Source organism: Mangifera indica, chromosome 1, assembly GCF_011075055.1.
Source record: "Mangifera indica cultivar Alphonso chromosome 1, CATAS_Mindica_2.1, whole genome shotgun sequence".
NCBI lineage: Eukaryota > Viridiplantae > Streptophyta > Magnoliopsida > Sapindales > Anacardiaceae > Mangifera > Mangifera indica.
This window is the reverse complement of record NC_058137.1, coordinates 23,398,387-23,418,144: the sequence shown is the minus strand read 5'-3', so window position 1 is coordinate 23,418,144 and position 19,758 is coordinate 23,398,387. Positions and strand designations below refer to the sequence as shown.

At 30.9% G+C, this 19,758-nt stretch overlaps 3 protein-coding genes across 6 annotated transcripts; 2 read left to right on the top strand and 1 right to left on the bottom strand.

The window, feature by feature from the left end:
* Positions 1-34: 34 nt before the first annotated feature.
* On the top strand, positions 35-3,465 carry LOC123193076 (metal-nicotianamine transporter YSL2-like). Its single transcript, XM_044605866.1, has 8 exons — positions 35-536; positions 619-1,013; positions 1,117-1,289; positions 1,415-1,512; positions 1,603-1,737; positions 1,829-2,018; positions 2,144-2,258; positions 2,398-3,465. The coding sequence occupies exons 2-8, from the start codon at positions 635-637 to the stop codon at positions 3,324-3,326; spliced, it is 2,019 nt and encodes a 672-aa protein (XP_044461801.1). The 5' UTR covers positions 35-536; positions 619-634; the 3' UTR covers positions 3,327-3,465.
* A 5,512-nt stretch (positions 3,466-8,977) lies between these two features.
* Positions 8,978-11,364, top strand: LOC123193103 (cytochrome b5). 2 transcript variants are annotated; one of them, XM_044605893.1, is made up of 4 exons: positions 8,978-9,133; positions 9,341-9,436; positions 10,652-10,718; positions 10,806-11,364. In XM_044605893.1, the coding sequence occupies exons 2-4, from the start codon at positions 9,350-9,352 to the stop codon at positions 11,054-11,056; spliced, it is 405 nt and encodes a 134-aa protein (XP_044461828.1). In that variant the 5' UTR covers positions 8,978-9,133; positions 9,341-9,349; the 3' UTR covers positions 11,057-11,364. The 2 variants fall into 2 exon arrangements, with proteins under 2 accessions (XP_044461828.1, XP_044461833.1); XM_044605898.1 differs by having other exon boundaries at positions 9,020-9,133; positions 9,338-9,436.
* Positions 11,365-12,930: 1,566 nt separating this feature from the next.
* Positions 12,931-16,827, bottom strand: LOC123193085 (rab GTPase-activating protein 22-like). 3 transcript variants are annotated; one of them, XM_044605880.1, is made up of 5 exons: positions 16,507-16,827; positions 15,009-15,144; positions 14,868-14,917; positions 14,626-14,679; positions 12,931-14,490 (listed from the first exon to the last, which is right to left on the bottom strand). In XM_044605880.1, the coding sequence occupies exons 1-5, from the start codon at positions 16,656-16,658 to the stop codon at positions 13,245-13,247; spliced, it is 1,638 nt and encodes a 545-aa protein (XP_044461815.1). In that variant the 5' UTR covers positions 16,659-16,827; the 3' UTR covers positions 12,931-13,244. The 3 variants fall into 3 exon arrangements, with proteins under 3 accessions (XP_044461815.1, XP_044461808.1, XP_044461818.1); XM_044605873.1 differs by having other exon boundaries at positions 16,230-16,649; XM_044605883.1 differs by having other exon boundaries at positions 15,021-15,144; positions 16,230-16,649.
* Between the last annotated feature and the right edge of the window lie 2,931 nt (positions 16,828-19,758).

Here is a 19,758-nt window from a genome sequence, read left to right as displayed (position 1 = left end):
ATGCAAGCCAGTCGCTTCTACAGAGAGCATACTCAAAAGTAAACACACTTTGAAGTGAAGTAATCAGAATCAAGCTACCACTTCCATTTCTTTAATCTTTTAAAAGAGAGAGAATTTGGAGATTGGACGGTTCTAGTCAACGAGAAAGACCAAAATTTTTTAACCGAACCTTTTTTAATTGTATTGTTGAAGGCGTTAATGTGTAGTACAACATTTTTTTTGGGTTTGACTTTTGTACTTCATTTTAGTACATGAAAATGGTCTAGTAATCCCATCGAGTTTCACGGTTGTTAACAGACTTGCTAAATCAGTTTGAGGATCAAGATATTAGTTTTATAAATTCTGAGGTTTGGAAACCGATTAAGGCATGGTGGGCTATTCGAGAATTTGATAATACATTTAATGATTCTTCCGGCGGTTGTGGTTTTGCTAAGTTTCTCAACCCCTTATAATTTATGGGTTTTTCTTGTTGTGTGTGATGATTTTTTAAGATTGCTGTAAATCAACGCAGGGATTCCATTGAAGTTTGACATAAGGTAAGCTCATTTAAATTTCAATTCTATGTTTGTATCAGTTATTGGGATTTTGATTTTGTGAAAAATTTTATGCATGGGTTAGGCTTGGAATAAGATTAATGGGGGACATAAAAGTGGAAGAGTTGAAAGAGAATGAGAGAATGAACAATGAAAGAGAGAACTTCGAATTGGATCAGGTTACAGATCAGCAAGAGGAAATAAAGAGAACTCCTCCATGGACGAAGCATATAACTATTAGAGGTTTATTTGCTAGCTTAGCGATTGGTGTTATATACAGTGTGATAGTGATGAAGCTGAACCTTACTACTGGTTTAGTCCCCAATCTCAATGTCTCTGCAGCTCTTCTTGCCTTTGTATTTGTCAAAACATGGACTGAGTTGCTTCACAGGGCTGGAATAACATCAACTCCTTTTACTAGGCAAGAAAATACTATTATTCAGACTTGTGCAGTTGCTTGTTACAGCATTGCAGTTGGAGGTTGGAAGCCTTTTTTAATCTTAATTTCTTATGTGCAATGTTACGTTTTCTCTAGACACTGGCTCATCTGTTGCTGTAATTTTTGCTAATTGCTGGACTGCAGGCGGTTTTGGGTCTTATCTTCTGGGTTTAAACAGGAAGACATATGAACAAGCAGGGGTTGACACAGAGGGAAACAATCCTAATAGTGTTAAGGAACCGGGTGTCGGTTGGATGACTGGTTTCCTCTTTGTTAGCAGTTTTGTTGGAATTCTGGCACTGGTACCTCTTAGAAAGGTAGATTTTTCTAGTGTTTTGTTTTCTTTGATTTGCAATAATTGATTCAAGATTGACACGTTCTTTCAAAGTTTAACGATTTAATCAGTAATAATAGTGTTCTTACTTCCTTTTTGTTGTTACAGATCATGATAATAGATTACAAGTTAACTTATCCAAGTGGAACTGCTACTGCAGTTCTTATAAATGGGTTTCATACTCCTAAAGGAGACAAGATGGCAAAGTATGATCTTTTACTCTAAATTCTGGTCTTTTTAGACCAGTTAATAGAGTTCATTCCCAAAAACTAAACAGTAGCTGATTCTTCTTGCAGGAAGCAAGTTGAAGGTTTCACAAAATTATTTTCTATAAGTTTCCTTTGGGCTTTCTTTCAGTGGTTCTATACAGGAGGAGAGAAATGTGGATTTGTTCAATTTCCCACCTTTGGATTGCAAGCTTGGAAAAATTCGTGCGTACTCAGCAACTCTCCTTTACCTCGTATGGCCTTGCGTGTGATTGATTGTTTCATTATCACTGATTAAAGAAACTGAATTTTGCAGATTTTACTTTGATTTTAGTATGACTTATATCGGTGCGGGAATGATATGTTCCCATCTTGTGAATTTGTCTCTGCTTCTTGGTGCTGTGCTCTCTTGGGGAATCATGTGGCCGCTGATAGGTGATCTCAAAGGGAATTGGTTTCCTAAATCCTTACCTGAAGGCAGTATGAAGAGTCTCAATGGTTACAAGGTTAGTTAATAATGCTATGGTACCCAATTTTTAAACAGAAATGATCCCTTGTTCCTTCGCATACCGATAATTTCAGAATTCATTGCTGATAAACTTGTTCTCATAGTTTCACACTTGGGCTGTAGGTGTTTATTTCTATTGCACTGATCCTAGGAGATGGGCTCTACAATTTTGTGAAGATTCTTTTCTTTACTGCTAGAAGCATCCATGCCAGGGTGAAGAATAAAAGTACCAAAACATGTAATTTTACAATACCTTAGTTTGTGGCCGTTGCTTGAATTTCAGACATCTCTCTAACCAGGGCACTTTAAATGTTCAATTCTTTTGCCATCTTGGTATATAATATAGATTTTCTAATTTCATTTCCCTGTTAATGCAGTTCCAGATAACCGAAAGCAGGATCTTGAAGATGATCTTCACAGAAATGAAATGTTTATTAGAGAGAGCATTCCTATGTGGGTAGCATGTGTAGGTTACGCTATTTTTTCCATTACTTCCATCATCGTGATCCCACTCATGTTCCCTGAGCTGAAGTGGTACTTTGTTCTCGTGGCTTACATTCTAGCGCCATCTCTAAGCTTCTGCAATGCTTATGGTGCTGGTCTAACTGACATGAACATGGCCTACAACTACGGCAAAGTGGCCTTGTTTGTTCTTGCTGCCATATCTGCAAAAGAAAATGGCGTGGTTGCTGGACTTGTTGGTTGTGGTCTGATTAAATCGATTGTTTCCGTCTCTTCTGATTTAATGCATGATTTTAAGACTGGTCATCTAACTTTCACTTCTCCTCGGTCGATGCTTCTTAGCCAGACCATAGGGACTGCCATAGGTTGTGTTGTAGCTCCTCTTACATTCTTTATTTTCTACAAGGCCTTTGATGTGGGAAACCCAAATGGTGAATACAAAGCTCCTTATGCTATTGTATATCGAAACATGGCAATTCTAGGTGTTGAAGGTTTCTCTGCCCTGCCACAGCACTGTTTACAACTATGTTATGGCTTTTTCGCCTTTGCCATATTGGCCAATTTGTTGACAGATGTTTCCCCGAAGAAAATCGGGAAATGGATTCCTCTTCCCATGGCCATGGCCGTGCCCTTCCTTGTTGGTGCGTACTTTGCAATTGATATGTGCGTAGGGAGCTTGGTTGTGTTTGTATGGCACAAGCTAAATAGCAGGAAAGCAAGTTTAATGATTCCTGCGGTTGCTTCAGGCTTGATTTGTGGAGATGGATTATGGATCCTTCCTTCATCAATCCTTGCGCTCGCAAAGATTCATCCTCCAATCTGCATGAAGTTCTTAGCAACCTAGTATCGTTTTCTTAAGCAAGAAGTGTCGTTTTTGGCATACGAATGGCCTCATTTCAGTTCAATAATGTAAACGTAGTCACAAAGCGTAGAAATTATGTAACTATCTATTTCCAAATAATTAATAGATAACATTTACTGAATTATTTTTTGTCTAATTATACAACTAATAATATATCCCACAAAAAATAATAATAACTTCTATTTCCCAATTTTCTTGAATTGGTTACAGACAAGATCGTGTATTCATGTTGTCTTCCTTGTTTTTTATTGAAAATGCAGGAAAAAAATATGAAAAATGAAAATACATTTGGTATATTTTAAAGATGTAAAAATCAAGGTTTTTTTTAAATGCAAGCTTGGGCCTGGTCCCAGGCCTGGCTTGGGTATAACTTATGCCCACGTCAATAGGTTGGGTTACAGAAGAAGATCAAATAGAACTCAAAAATTACTCAATCAAGTGCTATTATATCAAGTTATATGAATAAATTTATAAAATCTAATTATACATTAAATTTTTTTCTAATACATAGTTGGGTTGAATTTTTCTTCGAAAGCCTGGACTTGGGTATAACTTATGCCCACATGGAGCCTGATTTTTTTTTTAATTTTTTTACATACATAGTATATGTGTATGAAAATAGTATTATAAAATTTGAAAATACATAAAAATACCATCTACACAACATTTAAAACCTCCTCAAATTATCCCTTATTTTGTTCATTTTGAAGAACTTGCCTCGTATACGCATTGGTTCATCCCTATTTACAATTCTTTGTTAAAAATGTTAAATTGAAATTGACTTTTTTTTTTAGCGAGAGATTAGATAATTCATAAAAAGACAAAGAGAGGATAAGCGAAATCTTTTATACAGAGAAAGGCCGACCATGTTTTCTCTCCCAACTGTTTCTTTCTGTCTTTTTCTCAATTATAAATCTGGCAAATTGGTAAATGACTATGATTCCCTCCTATTTCAGTGCATAAGATGAATTTCTTCTCTGCTTGCTTTGCTTCCTAAATTTGCCTGGAAATTTTAATTTGGTGTGCATGAGTTTGCTTTCGTAGTCTTTATTTTTTCTAGAAATCGATTTGATGTGTGAGTTTGTCGTTCTTGAATTTCTCCAATAAAAATTTGAATTGTTATTTTGATGCCATTTCTATTCTTGGTTAGAGGAGGAGTTTTTAATTGATTGTACATTCAAAAGAAAATAAAAGAAAAAGATATTTTGATTTAAATCTTTGTCATATTTGTAAAATCTGATTATCGTGTCTTTTATTCAACCAATTCAGATAGAGTTCCTTAGTTGTCAAAAAAAAAAATAATAAAAAAAAAATCAAATTTTAATCTCGTAATAGATCTATAAAGATAAAATAATCTGTTAATATTGTCCAATTGATATGATATAGATTGAATTGTGATTTGGTTTCTTATGTTTATTTATGGTGGGTATAGTGAGGGAGTAAAAAACTTGATTTTTATACCAAACTCTTTCAAAATTTTTATAAGAATCAATTCTCTCTCTGCTACAAATACGCATACTCATTTACATAGTTTCAAAAAAATTAATAATGGTGATACTCTTATTTTGATGAGTATTATCTATGTTTATATATATATTTTTAGATTGGGTATTTTGCATATTCATATAGTTCTTATGATCATATTATACGTTGATTTTCTCTTTATAGTTTTATTGATTTAAGAAAATTTATCAAACATACATACATACATACATACATATGTTATAATAGATGCATAAATGCAAATTTCATTAATGATAAAATAGGATACAAACTTTAGACGATATTACATAGAATACCTCAAATGATTGGCTTTAGAGTATATGCTCCATCATGCTCTCCTTGTATGAAGTTAACATATGAAACAAGGTTATAAAAGTCAAGAGTCTTAAAGATACCTTCCTTTACCAACTTTTTGATAATCTAGATGGAGATATGTCTCATTCTCTTATACCAAAATTAATAAAATTATGTATACTAATTTTAACTATATAAATATGTATATTATAAAGTGATTTTATGATTTTAAAATAAGAATAAAAAAATATTTAATCATATAATAACATATCATATGTATACTAAAAAATAGGTAGCAAAGCGTTACTCTACCAAAATATGAAAGGTTTCTCATTTATCATATTGCTTTTTAAATAAGAATTACCATGCACAAATATAAAATTGCCATCATGCCCAGGATTAATATCAAGCTTTAAAAGACAATTATTTTTATACACCATATTCCCTAATTTTTAATTTATTTAGGGTATTTATTTAAACCTTTTTCCTAGTTTCTTAATTAAATTTTAATTTATATTTTTTTTTCTTCAATTCTAAACTTTAAAAAGTTATTTTTTCTTTTTAAGATTTTATCGATAATAAAGATCATCAATGGTTGTCATGGGGCAATTTACGGTGGTGCTGTGAAGTCAAGTCCTATTCATTCTGGACCCATGCCAATTGCCAAAGCTTTTGGTTTGGCCTCTCACCTTTGACTCCCCATCTATCTTTCAATTGTTTGGTTCTTTTACTTTTCCACCCACGATGATAATATTACCCTCTCCCATAATTATCTTATTGTGGGATGAATTTTTCCATTATTTTTCTAATAAAGAATATAAAAAAAGACTCAAAATTTATAGTTAGCTTGTATTTAAAAATTATTTTTCCATCATTTTTAATAATTTTCATTAAGGTTAAAATTGTCAAAAAAAAAAAAAAGAGTTAAGATGGGAGATATTGATTCCATTCCTATTTTGGTTGTTTGAGTCATTGGCCTTGTATATGTGGCCAAAGTCAGTCAAATAACATAATGTTTAAAAAGTAGAAAGCAGAGGTTGTTGGAAAGTTTGCTCCACTCCACACATGTTTCAGCCACTAAGTCTAAGCCCCATCAAAACAACACTTGTTACACATGGTTTTGTTTAAATTATAATATACCTTGTGGAATTTATTCAAGACTCAGAAAGTACATTGATCATTCATATAAAGACCTCAAATTATTCTTTACTCCAACCAATTTGCATGTTTATTTATTATTATTATCTATTTTTATGATTATTCTAGCACGGGGACGGGGTGTTTTGGTTCACGGTATATAATAATTATTTTAATAATTTATTTTTTATTATTAAGATTAATTTATTTAATTTATCAGTAATAAAAGATTTTGATAATTTTCTATTATAAATGATGATATGACAAATAATATCTGATTTAAACAATATTTTATTATCAAAATTGAAAGATTACCATGAAGAAAAATTATTTAGAAGATTACTGAGTATAAATTATTACTATATTTGATAAAATTTAATAGGTATAAATAATTATTATATTTGTTTAGGTAATAAAAAAACACTAGTAAATTCTTTTCCCTAAATGTCTTTGATATAATTATTCTAAAATATTTTTTTATATTATTAGGTATATTAATTGAAAATGAGACATTTTTCTTAAAAAAATTAATGAATAATAATATAATTATAATAAAATTAAGATTACCTGAGTAATATTTTAATATCTATCACATTATTGTTGATAATAAAAGATTACTATAATATTTTATTATTGATAAATCAAAAAAAGTAATGTAAATAATAAAATATATATTACCAAATTAATCCTTAGGAACCAAATGTCCCCAAAAAGTAATTTTATCATCACATTCACTTTAGGTATTTAAAAATTACTAATATAATCTTAATATTATTATTTTATCAATTTTTATCAAATATAATAATAATTTATAACTAATAATTTTATAGATATTCACTGAAGCAGAACACTTATTTATTTTTTACAATAAAAATATGTATATGTATATTTTAAGTATATAAAATAGATATACAAATATGTATCATCATATAACTAATGATTTTGAATTAAAGATAAAAATAATATTTAATTATATAATAATACATAATCTAAATATACCTTTATATATTCAAAATATATACAAACAACATTACTCTATTTTTTAATACAATGTGCCTATTGGGTTAAAATGTCATTTTACTTTATTTTATGAAATTAGGTATTTTCTATTTAGTTTGGTTGGTAGGTGTAGGTTTTGTGATATTTTACATTGTACCAGTCGTCTAAAATTTCGCGTCTTGGGAATTTTTCAACGTTTTCATTAATAAAATTAATAAAGTAGATAATAACGATGAAATTATTTCCATTTGTTATAATTATTATTTATGGAATTTACAGATTTGATTATAAAAATCCTAACGTTGACTTATGCATATATAACCACTCTAATATGATCAAGTAAATAATAACGTTGAATTTAAATATACGATCAACATTGATTCTAAATTCATAATAAATTATTCTAATTAAATTAATTAAAAGTTAAATTATAATAAAATATCAACAATATTTGGCGAGCAAATGGTTTAAGTATTAAAAGATTATTTTAATGATATATTTCTATTATTGATATTATTTTCAAGTAATATAAAAAGTAACAAAAATATTTTGATATTATTTTTTTACTATTATATCTTTATTTATTAATTTTTTAAAATAAAAAATTATTTTTAATTTAAATAATAATTTATATGAAGAATATTTTAGATTAATTATATGAAATAATATTTAAGTAAAATAAGATTTTAACTTTTTATTACTTTAAATTAAATACAATAATTATTTATATATATCAATTTTAACTAAATTTTACCAAACTCTTTATGCTAATATATTATTTTTTGTAATAAAAAATTATCAAAACCAAATACATCTTTACTCAATTAATTTTTTAATTTAACCATAACTATGTCAACATTAAATATTTTCTATTTTTTTATTTACTTTCTTTCCTTTTAGTTTGATGTTGATTTCTACCTAATAAAATATTTAAAAAATAATAATAATGCATATTACTAAATATCAATAAACTTAGTGCCACCCTAACACGTTTATTGTAAAATATCAATTAAACTCACAGACATTAGTATTTTATAAAATTTCATTTAACCCTCATCTAATGATAAATAATAAATCATGTACATAAACAAATTTAACCAACTTATTTATATAAAATAAAGTAATAACTTTTAATTAAGTAACTTTTTTTTTAATTTTAAAATCAGTCAATCAGATGTAATTATATCAGTTTATACACATAAATTTATTAAATTTGTTTATATATATAATATTACTTAATAAAAAAATCATTTACCCTTTTATCTTAGTAAAATAATTTTTACCCTTGTTCATCAAATTCAAGTATATAGTTTTATTTTGTTGATTTTCTGTAAAATAAATGATTATTTAAATTTTTGTAAATTTGTTAGTAATTAATGTTTGTATTGAAGTGCTTATGTATTTTTATAACTTTTCTTAAAAACGACAAACTAATAATTTATAATAAAATTATGCAATTTTCTTTAATAATAGTTGATAACAAATGAGTAAGTAGACTTTTCAAATTTAAAAGGTGGCTATGATAGTTTATCAAAATTTGGGTGGAAAAATGTGCGTCGACATATTTTGTGGTCCAAAATAAATTCTCGATTTTCTGCCCTTTTCTGTGTGCCAAGAATGGCAAGGGTTGCGAATTGGTAAACGTACTTTAATTTATGTGATAAGACCTAAGTACCCTTCAATTATACGAACCCTGTTCTGAAGACAGCCGAAACTTAGAGTCCTGAATGGTCATAATATTTGATATAAGAGTTGAGTTGTAGAAATCAAGATCCCAACGAGTGTTGTTTGTTTGAGCTTGACAGGCTTTGACAACAACGAAGAGAGAAATCGACCAGTTTCTTTGCTTACTACACGTAAGTGAATAATAGATTCTTCACTTTGTTTGATCTTCAATTCAAAATCTTTCTTTTTCTTATAAATTTCAACCCTTTTCAGTTTTAGTGTTAAAGGGTTTTCATTTTGATTCTTATAGTGATTTTTCCACTTTTTTAGATCGATTTTGTATGTAAAATTTCAAAATTTTGCGGGTATTTTGTTTGTGGTGGTGTTGTGTTTAGCAGAGTTGAAGAATGGCTTCAGATCCAAAGATTCACTCGTTTGAAGAGGTCGCAAAGCACAACCAGACCAAGGACTGCTGGCTTATTATTTCTGGCAAGGTCAAATCTTCATCTTTGGCTCTTTTTCCCCCTTCTTTAAACTTGAAATTTGTGATTGATGTTTGTTTGACCTCTGGCTGTTTGTGTTAAATCAGATCATTGTTGATTGATTGATTTGTGATTCTGTTAAACTATTTTGACTTTATTGTAATAAATCGTCTTCCTGCTGTTGACACTTGGTTTTGGTTGACTATAATTTTCTGTAACAGTCCGAATTCATTAAAATATTTGAAGGGGATTGAACGAATAAAATATGCGGGATATTGTGGAATGGTTGAGATTTACTGCAATTGATGTTCTTCCCATAAAGGATATTAACTGGTTAGTTTAAATGTAGGATTTAAAAGACCTCCTTGCATATTCTGATGAGGCTTTATGAGATATTATGATGTTTGTAACTGGATTGTGGTCTACACTTCTTAAACTTTTCTGGGAATGGTAGAAATGTGTGACTGCTGAAATTACCAATTAAATGTTTGGTCTTCTTTTTCAACTGGAGTTTTATTTATAGAATAGTGACTGAAACAATATGGTGATCTAACACAGTTTGAGAAAATATAAGGAGATAGTTGATAGTTGCAACTGCTTTTGAATTTTAAAGAGACAGTCATGTTTGACAGGGTCAACTGTTTATGAACTCTAAAGAGAGCTTAGACTGTACAGATACAGGTTTTCCTAATAAAGTTGTGGTGGTGATCAGCAAGAAAGTACAAAATATTCCCTATTTGGCATAGGAAAAGAGTTGCAGTCCATCCAACTATGAATTTTGTGATCGATTGATTCGATTGAGACCTATAGTAATAGCTCCATAGTTTGTAAATAATTTCATGAGGGAAGAGTATAAGCAACTGCTTCACCCTGAATAATCCTGCTCGATAACATTCGTTTATTACATTATCATTGATTTATTCTCCATCTTTGGTTGCCTGGGTTTTTCAGTGGTCTTTAACATGGGCACATGCTGAAAACGCAAATATGCAAAATTTTGATGGTATAAGGCATCTTTGTCTTGTAAACCAAATGCATTGACAATAACGAAATTTTTGTATATTAGTGAGTTTAATGTGCGCTCCCAAGGACAACCTGTTAACAGTTCCCAAAAGTTTTTTTATGTTACATGTTAGACATGGGAGAAAAAGAATTTAACCATTTAAATGCTTATGGTACAATAATTTTAGTTTATTCTCACATTTAAATTAAGCTTTCATCTTGTAGGTTTATGATGTGACACCATTCATGGATGATCACCCTGGTGGGGATGAAGTTTTGCTATCCGCAACTGGTAAGTCCTTAATTGCCGAATCTGTTTGACCCGATTTCAAATACATTATATGAGATTGGTTTGTGAATTTTGTTCAACATCTTGCAGGAAAGGATGCAACAAATGATTTTGAAGATGTGGGTCACAGTGATTCCGCGAGGGAGATGATGGAGAAGTACTACATCGGTGATATTGATTCATCGACAGTTCCTCTGAAACGTACTTACATCCCGCCACAACAACCTGCATACAATCACGACAAGACTCCTGAGTTTGTGATTAAGATTTTGCAGTTTCTCGTACCCCTCTTGATCCTCGGCTTAGCCTTTGCAGTCAGACACTACACCAAGAAAGAGTAGACTGCACTATCAATAAATTGTCGAGTGGTGAGTTGATGATCAGCATTGCTCTAGTTCTAGGAAAATGTCATCGTTTGTTACAGTGTTTGTGTGTGCCAAAACTGAATAGAAGTATGGTCTATCAAAGATCATGGCGTCTGAATGTCTTATTTGAACAATTGTGTCAATGGTCACAAAATAATATTTAGGCTCGCTATCAATTCTTATTTCCATCGGATCCTTGCTTTCGTTGTCTTTGTGTAATGCAGTTACAACACTAATAAAATTTTGTATCTATTCTAGGGAAATGAATAGATATATATTTGATATGTATTATTATATGATTTAATAATTTTAAATTAAAAATAAAATAATATATAATCATATAATAACATATTTATTTATTTTTATTAATATGTGCGATAAAATTATTAAGATATTGTTTTATTTAAGATATAATTATTATAAAATATATTTTATTTTACTTGTTTATTAATTGAAAGTAAAATATTTCTGTATTAAAAAATTAATAAGAATAAAATATTAATGGAATTAAAATTAATTTGAGTATATCTTAATACTTAATATAAAATTACTTTCTATATTATTTTAATATTACGTTAAATATTTTTAATAAATTTATCAAATCAAATTATCTTTTATATTACATATTATATTATTATTAATAATATATAAATATTAAAATACAAATTAAATTAAATAACATCAACAATAAAAAAACATATTATTATAATAATGTTGGAAAGCTATGAAGCAACCATCCCCACGAGGTGATAATAATGTTATTATATAAAAGCTTGATATTATTTTTTATCAAAATATGTCTTAACTTCACGATAACACAAATTGTTTGTTACTGTTTCATTGCATGGTCATTCGGGTTCCATATGAATAAGAGTGGATGCAAATTGAATTGAATTGAATTGAATCTGAATATCTCTTGATTCAAATTCAGTTTGAATTTGTTGAATTAATATTAAAGGCGATTTTAGTTCAGTACAAATGAAAATAGTTTAGTTTGAATAAAAATGGTTTGATTTGAATTCAGTTTGAATTTGATTCGAATTCATAACTTGGATATGTAGTTCAAATTCGTGGTTTGAATTCATGGTTCATTGACAAAACGACATCATTTAACATAATTCAAATGGAACCATCAACCAAGTTCGAATTAAATCGAATCATTTATCCAACTCGCAAGCCAAACCCCTATAGCTCAAGTTTGGTTCAGTTTTAAAACAAATCAAACCTTTTAACTCGAACTCGATTTATATTCGAGGCAAATAAATTCGAACCAAATTAAGTCAACTTTTAAGCCCAAACCAGCTCAGTTTAGGTCCAACCTTACATATGAATATAAGAAACAACTAAATACTATAAATAATATATCATCATACGATTAAACAATTTGAGCATATAAATAATATGTCATTATATGATTAAATATTATTTTATTTTTAATTTAAAATTATTTAATTATAATAATATATCATCTATATATATATAAATTATATATTAAATATATATACACCTACATATAATTTGATTGATTAAAGATTGGACAAAATTTAATTTAGAATTGGGAGAGAAGAAGACAATTTTTATAACCGACATTTTTCATTAATAAGTTATTTTTAAAAACATTAAAAATAGTGATAATAATACCAATTTAACTACCAATAATAAGTGAATTTTATGGTGATTAACCAACACAATTGTTAGCGTATGAATTTATGTCCTTTCTCTTTAAATTTTTAAAATAACCTCTCAACGATAATAACCAGCTATGTACTTTGCTAGGAATTACAACAATTCAATTCAACATAAAACCTGTTTCATCAACAAATTAAACAGAAACTAACTCTTTGTAGATCTTCTGTGGTAAACTAGTAATCATATAACTTAAATTTCATATTCCTTGTCAATTTTGTCAAAATGGTAAAGTAGAGTCCAATAAAATCTAAATAAGTAATCTTTCAAAGAATTGAAATTCCCAGAGCCTAAGATTACTTAGTTCAAGGAACACAGAATTACACCTGAAAGCTATAAGCATAGGCATAACTCAATCCTGATAGCCTATACATCGCTTATTTCCAGCAGTGGAAAAAGAAACTTGAGATACCCAGAAATCCAATATCCAGAAAAGAACTGAAGCACATAAAGAAGCCGGCATTCAGCTATGCAGTTATTAATAAGATGACTCTATCTTATAGTGCAGAGTCACAACCAAGTCATGTGCATCATCTAATAGTTTCCATACATCAAGTTGCCCAGCCATGCTATTGCACTCCCTTAATATCTCATCCATACTGCTATATTTCTCTATGATCAACTTCCTTCTCTGCAGAACTGAAGCTGCAATTGCATAGAGCAACAGATCATCTGTTGGTGGGGCTCGTTGCCTTATCCTACTCCATGCGGATTTTCCAATCCCAGCCCTAATGGCTGCCTGATCTGCCCATACGACCTCCCAGAGGCAAAGTGTCTGCTCAAAAGTCAATTCCCTTCTAAACAATACTACCACCATCCTATAAACAAAAAAGCAGTCTTCAGCTTGAAGTTTCTCCAAGTGCCTGTAAAGGTGAGAATCCTTACATTTTATTATCTTGGAAACAATATTCAGCTGCCTTCGAATCCCCACCTCATCAAGCCTAAAATTATGCCGAGCTTTCTTCATGAAACCCACAAAACACCAGAATGCTTCATGATCCTCGGTTATCACAGCAATTATAGGAGAAAGTAGATCACTCATCCCCTGGCAGTAGCCAATTTCAGGGTCATAAAGTGCATATGCTTCGAGAATGGCAACTAGTCGTGCAGCATGGAAAATTCTACAGGGCTCCAGATGATCATAATCCTTTAAACCAACAGCACTAGCAGAGCGGCGTGCCCTACCTTCTGATACAGCAGCCTGAGAAGGAGAATATGGCATCCATTCAGAATTGGCACGCACAGCATCTAGGCGAATGATTCGCTGCCAAGTAGCAAAATCTTCGGTTGTGGGTACTTTTGAATGGACTGTTCTTGCAGGAGATATATTCCCTTCTGAAGGCTGCTCATCAGCATTAGTCACTTCCCTACCTTCTGAACTGGGGTAGGCTTGAATCACTTCAGGGTCTTCAGAGGAGTCTGAGTCAGATGACTCAGAATTTAGAGTGGAGGGATCAACATTTGTGATTCTAGTTGAACTATCATCCCTTTCCAACAACACACTGGAGGGATCGTCCGAGTAATCAGCATCTGCATTCCTTTCCTCACTAGAGAGAGATTCCCTGGCACTAACCACATCTTCAGAACTTGAAGTGTCTGTGTCTTGAATGACACTTCCACTGTCTTCATTGTAGCCAGTTCCACTAATTTTTTTTAACTTAGAACCCCCTTTGCTGTGTTTGAGAAGCCTCCGGCACTCTCTGCGTAGCTTCTCATATTCCTTCCTGTATATACAGATTGGCACAAAAGTCATTTAGTAGAAAGCCTAAAAGTTGAAATTGTGAATAAAATTGCCTGCTGTAATATCTGGTGCAAAGGACCACTACATTGAATTTTTTAGAACAGCTTGACCAAAATACCTTTTCTGAGTTCTTATAAACTCTCTTTCCTCTTTGGAACTGTTTAACTCATAGCTGTTAAGGAAAACAGGAACAACCATCATTTAAGATTTAAATTAGGAAAAATATAATTAAAAAATTCTAGTTTTGGGAGATGGGTTTTGAGGACAATCAAAAGTCCAACAAAGATGTCAAGTACCAAATCATGCAAATGGTATATATCTAAACACACACACACACACACAAAAGATCAATATACTTACACTCCAAGGAGGAATGGCCAGACCTCTGCCCTAATGCTGGGATCTACACCCTACATCACATATATAAAATATAAATATTCCAATGGTATTAAAAAAAAGGACTTGAGATAAAGCAACAGGTTGGCTGAAATGATAACCCACTCTACTGCGCACTTTCTTCAAGAACTTAACACCACCATCACGGAACTTCCCATCTGCCATAAAGAGACTTCTCCATTGATGGGGAGAAAGAGCCTGCTTTCTTTTCCTGCGTGACCAGGGTGACTTGAGGCGACCCCTGGTAATAGCAGACAAAGTTAGCAACCTATTAAAAGCAGCGAGGCATAATCCAAATCCAGCCAGAAAAGATATACCACAACGGTCAATGCAAATGATTTCTAAATATTATGAACAGAGCATAAACTACAGATATTACAACATCAACCATCTTGCATTTGAGAAATGAAGTACAGCAATTGAAGCTCAACAGGGTTTCAACTAACATCCCACAAACCTAGAGAAGTTTGTAAAAGAAGGCCCTCGTGAAGACACTAAACTGATCTCTAATTTATTTATCTTCCAAGATCTAAGTGACCAGTACTCTAAGAGGTCGTGTGTCGGATAACCGAGTCTAACTCAAACACAAGTCTACATTACGACAAGTCCTTAGTACTTCCAAAGCCTTTGAAATACAGAGATATAATGTCTTACTCAACTGCAAAAAGCTTCAATTACTATGCACAACCCACCTGCTACTGACCTAGTTGCTGATTAAGATTTTCCAATGCTTTACAATTCACGTTCACACATAGAGGTGAACATCCAAGAACAGCAGACTCATGTATTGAAATTTCATTAACCAACCCATGTCAGCAATCCCCAAAATTTCTAGACTTACAAAATTAATTCAAGAAACAAGAAAGCCCAAAAGAGGAAACACAACACAAATATATAGACCGGAATTTCAGTACTAATCAGACTAATAATTTCAAAAATCGGAATCAGAAAACAATGTACGGGATCTTCTTTTGCTTTACAAAGAACCTTAGTTTGCTAGCTCTTCGCCATATAAACTTCAAATTGTGAAACCCATTACACAGAAGTTGGTTCTCAGTAACACTATGCTAAAGCGGGAACAAGGAGTTGCTGATTAAGATCTTCCAATGCTTTACAAGTCACGTGCACACATAGACCACACTAGTATCACTTAAAACAGATCCAACAAGTAGTGTTTTCAGGAAATGAAACGAATTTTAGAACTGAGGGATGAGATCAAGATCTAAATCAAGGAAGTTAAGCATTACAAAAATAAAATTAAACTAAAATATGTATATATCGTGTATTTTAGGAAGAAAAAAGAGATAGGGAGAGAAAGAGACTCACCGATCAGAAGAAGAACAAGAAGCTGGTGAGGAAGAAGTAACAACGAATAGAACCGAACGCAAATGAACCCATGAAGATGAAGATGATGAAGACGACGACGACGGTGACGAGTTATTTGAAGACGACGACGTAGTGTGACTTCGTTTTAGAGCTTTCATCTACTACTTTTATTCTTAGAAATCTTTAAATTTTTTTTTTTTTGGCTTAGAGTGTTCTGACTGTGTAACTACTACTAAGGCTTGAGGGTAACTTGAATTAGATTATTCTTTGTTTTTACCTAGTGGAAGTGAAGTACGCGGCGACGACCAAGAAGAGCCCGGCAAGAGCCGTGGCGGCCGTGGCTAAACTCGAAGGCGGTGTTAATCCTGACCAGAATCCGCCACCGCCGAGTTGGATTCCGGTGAGAAAGTTGTTAATGAAGACGAACATGGATGGAGCAGAAATTACAGGAACGCCCCTCCCCCTCTTTGGCCTTCTGCTTCTAGAGCACGGTAAGGGTTTGTTGGATTGTTCGGAGATTTTATGTTAGATTGGTTTTTTTTTTTTTAACTTTTACTTTCACAGTTTTGAAGTCTTTGGTTTCTTTGTCTCTCTCTAGAGTCAGTGGCAGTCTAAAGAAAACACTCTATAAAGAGCTTGAGCATAGAGACTCTAGGTGAACCTTGTCTTTCTTGTAAACGACGTCGCTTCCCCTAAAACAAAAAATAATGCTTTTGTCAACCGCATGCACCTAAAATCAATACTCCAAGTATTAAATTAAAAAATAAAATTATTTTTAAAAATAAAATTAAAATAAAAAATGGAAACTTCTTCGTCTGCTTGTTTGATTAGATATATTGACTCAATGGGCCCAACCAAATGTTAGATTCGAATCCAATTTAATTAAATTTAAGTTTAAGTTTGAGTTTAGTTTAAATGAGTTTGAAACGAACTTAATTTAAACGAGTTTGAATATGAAAATTCAATATATTTAAACTTGAACTCAAATTTTAGGGTGTTTAATTTATTAAGTTTATGAATTTATAAAATTTGATATAAAATGATATTATTTTTACTAATATATATTAAAATGACATCGTTTCAATATCAAGTTAAACTAAAAGTTTGATTTAAACTCAATTTTTTAAAATGAATTGAGCGCAAATTTGATATTATACCAAAAAAGAGTTGAGCTTAACCTCAATCAAACTCAGCTCGGTCGACTCTTGCCTAGGCTCTAGGATTTCTATTTTAATTTTTTTTAATTTTTAGCTATATTTTTATAATTTCAAAATATATTTGATATAATAAGTGAGTTTAAGTTTAAATTAAAAATCATGAAAATGACTTTTATTATTTTTCTAATTTGCACTAATTCTAGAAGATTTTATAAAAAAAAATTGTAATTATTTTGGTCACGAAAGGATGTTGAAGAAATTGACTAAAAAGAAGTCTTATTATAACTACCCATATAATATATAAAATAACGAGGTAGATGTCTGAGTTGTACAAGTTAAGTTCACCCAACTTATTTAGTATCGAATAAGCTTCGACTATTCAAAATTTTTTATAACGGAAAATTTTATTCAAATTAAATTATATTTTTAGATTAAATTAATTATACCAAGGAAATAAACGCTTAGTTAAAAATTTAATTTTAATATAATATCGTTAAATCTTGGGTTTAAACTATTTTATTTAAAAATTTCAACTTTTTTCTGATATGATGTTATTGAATATCAAATCTAAACCATTTTATTAAAGGAAAAAGACTATTTTTTACTCAAATTTTAGGTCATTCTCAAACTTATATCTACGAAAGATGAAAAACTTCAACTTTCACCTATGGCCAAAATTGTCTTCCAAATTTTCAATTAGAGATAGAGGTAAAATCATCATTTTACCTATAAACTTTAAAATTTTATCATTTTCCCCCCTCCAGGTTTTAAAAACTAACACATCAACTTATCCTCAAAGTTTGAAAAGTTTAGATTTCATCCCTAGGGTTTGTTTTCTTCTCCGGCCACCATCGACGATCAAAACATTCCACCAATCTCCTATCTCTGACTACAGAGGACGATGTTTCATCGTCTTTTGTCATCACGTCTGGATGATGCGACGAGTGACGAAAGACGACAAAGCCTCAGATTTCGTTGTCTAGGTGGTGCGACGAAAAGATCTCTATTTCTTCATCGCACCACCGTTGTCGCACCAAGAGAAGGAGGCTAGAGACAACGTTGGAAGATAAAGTTGAAGAATTAAGGTGAAACTACTATTTTTGAAAGTTATAGGAGGTGGTTGAATTTTAAAAAATATGGAAACCCTAGGTCTGGGGGTGAAAATATTACTTTTCAAAGTTTGAAAATCTTAGGTAAATGTGAAATGTTACTTTCTAAAACTTGGAAATGAAGAGTAATAAACTTTATAACTTTTTAATATAAACAATAAAATGACTATTTTATCCTTTCTTTTAACATAAAAAATTAACAGAAGTTTGGTTATATGTGAGAGTTGAGGTTTTTCATCTTTTGTGGGTGTAGATTAACAGTGGCTAAAATTTGGGTGGGAAATAGTGTTTTTCCCTTTTATTAAAGGATTTCACATGTTTTATCGTCCAAAAGCCACCTCACAGAGCAGATTTGTTCAAATTTGGCTTCTACTTAAAGTTACAACTAACTAATCACAATTCCCATACTCATTATTATCTCCTAACAAGTCTGCCGCACTAAACCAATCCAAAAATTAATTTTAGGGGCAAATTTAAAACAGATAAAAAATATATAAAAATAATTATATCATTAATTTAGTCATGACAGTTTTAGCTAAAACATTAATTTGAAGGCAAAATTAAGAAGATGCTTTGCTTTTTGTGAGTGCATAGTCCCATCTTCTGAATTATTTAATTTCTTGAATTAGGACTTGGTCAAATCCTATATTGATTTAGACATTAATCATAAGTCTTTTCTTCAATGCTAATGGTCCACCCAGCAGAATTAACAGCTTAATCGATTTCAGTTTTCTCTTTTTAAATCCAATCTATTGTTCATCTTCATGCCCGTCTCCTTTTAAAAGGAGAGTTCATTTATAGATGTTGGAAAAATATGAATATCAAATGCTACAATCTTAAATATAAGGTATAGAATTTAAATCTCACATTAAAAAATATGAATTTTTAGTGTAAGATTTATATGATCGTAGTCTCTCAAATCTCATTAACCAGATTTTAAAGTGTAATTCTTCTTAAGTTTATATCAGGGACATCTCACGTCTTCTAGTTGTGCGCGGATCCCATATTGGAAACTTCATTTTACTTTGTTTCTAAAAATTTCTATAAAGGCAGTGATTTTAATTTTAAAACTATATTAAATTGTTGATTAATATTGGATTGTTTTCATTTTGTGTGCTCTACTTTAAAATTTATAACATCTTTATACATTTTATTACGCAAATATTAAGGATTGTTTGCGAAAATTGGTGAATTATTGAGACAAAATGATAGGTGTTGATGTTAAGCATGCAGTGCATCTTGTCTTGGGAAGTTAAAAAGGAA

Bases quoted from the DNA above. Each gene is read 5' to 3' on its own strand.
- LOC123193076 (XM_044605866.1), top strand. From the start codon at position 635: ATGGGGGACATAAAAGTGGAAGAGTTGAAAGAGAATGAGAGAATGAAC. The intron at 1,014-1,116 runs GTTGGAAGCCTT...GCTGGACTGCAG, and splicing joins TTACAGCATTGCAGTTGGAG to GCGGTTTTGGGTCTTATCTT. The intron at 1,513-1,602 runs GTATGATCTTTT...TTCTTCTTGCAG, and splicing joins AAAGGAGACAAGATGGCAAA to GAAGCAAGTTGAAGGTTTCA.
- LOC123193103 (XM_044605893.1), top strand. From the start codon at position 9,350: ATGGCTTCAGATCCAAAGATTCACTCGTTTGAAGAGGTCGCAAAGCAC. The intron at 9,437-10,651 runs GTCAAATCTTCA...TTCATCTTGTAG, and splicing joins GGCTTATTATTTCTGGCAAG to GTTTATGATGTGACACCATT. The intron at 10,719-10,805 runs GTAAGTCCTTAA...AACATCTTGCAG, and splicing joins AGTTTTGCTATCCGCAACTG to GAAAGGATGCAACAAATGAT.
- LOC123193085 (XM_044605873.1), bottom strand. From the start codon at position 16,387: ATGAAAGCTCTAAAACGAAGTCACACTACGTCGTCGTCTTCAAATAAC. The intron at 14,918-15,008 runs GTGGGTTATCAT...TATGTGATGTAG, and splicing joins TGAAGAAAGTGCGCAGTAGA to GGTGTAGATCCCAGCATTAG. The intron at 14,680-14,867 runs GTAAGTATATTG...TTTCCTTAACAG, and splicing joins TGGCCATTCCTCCTTGGAGT to CTATGAGTTAAACAGTTCCA.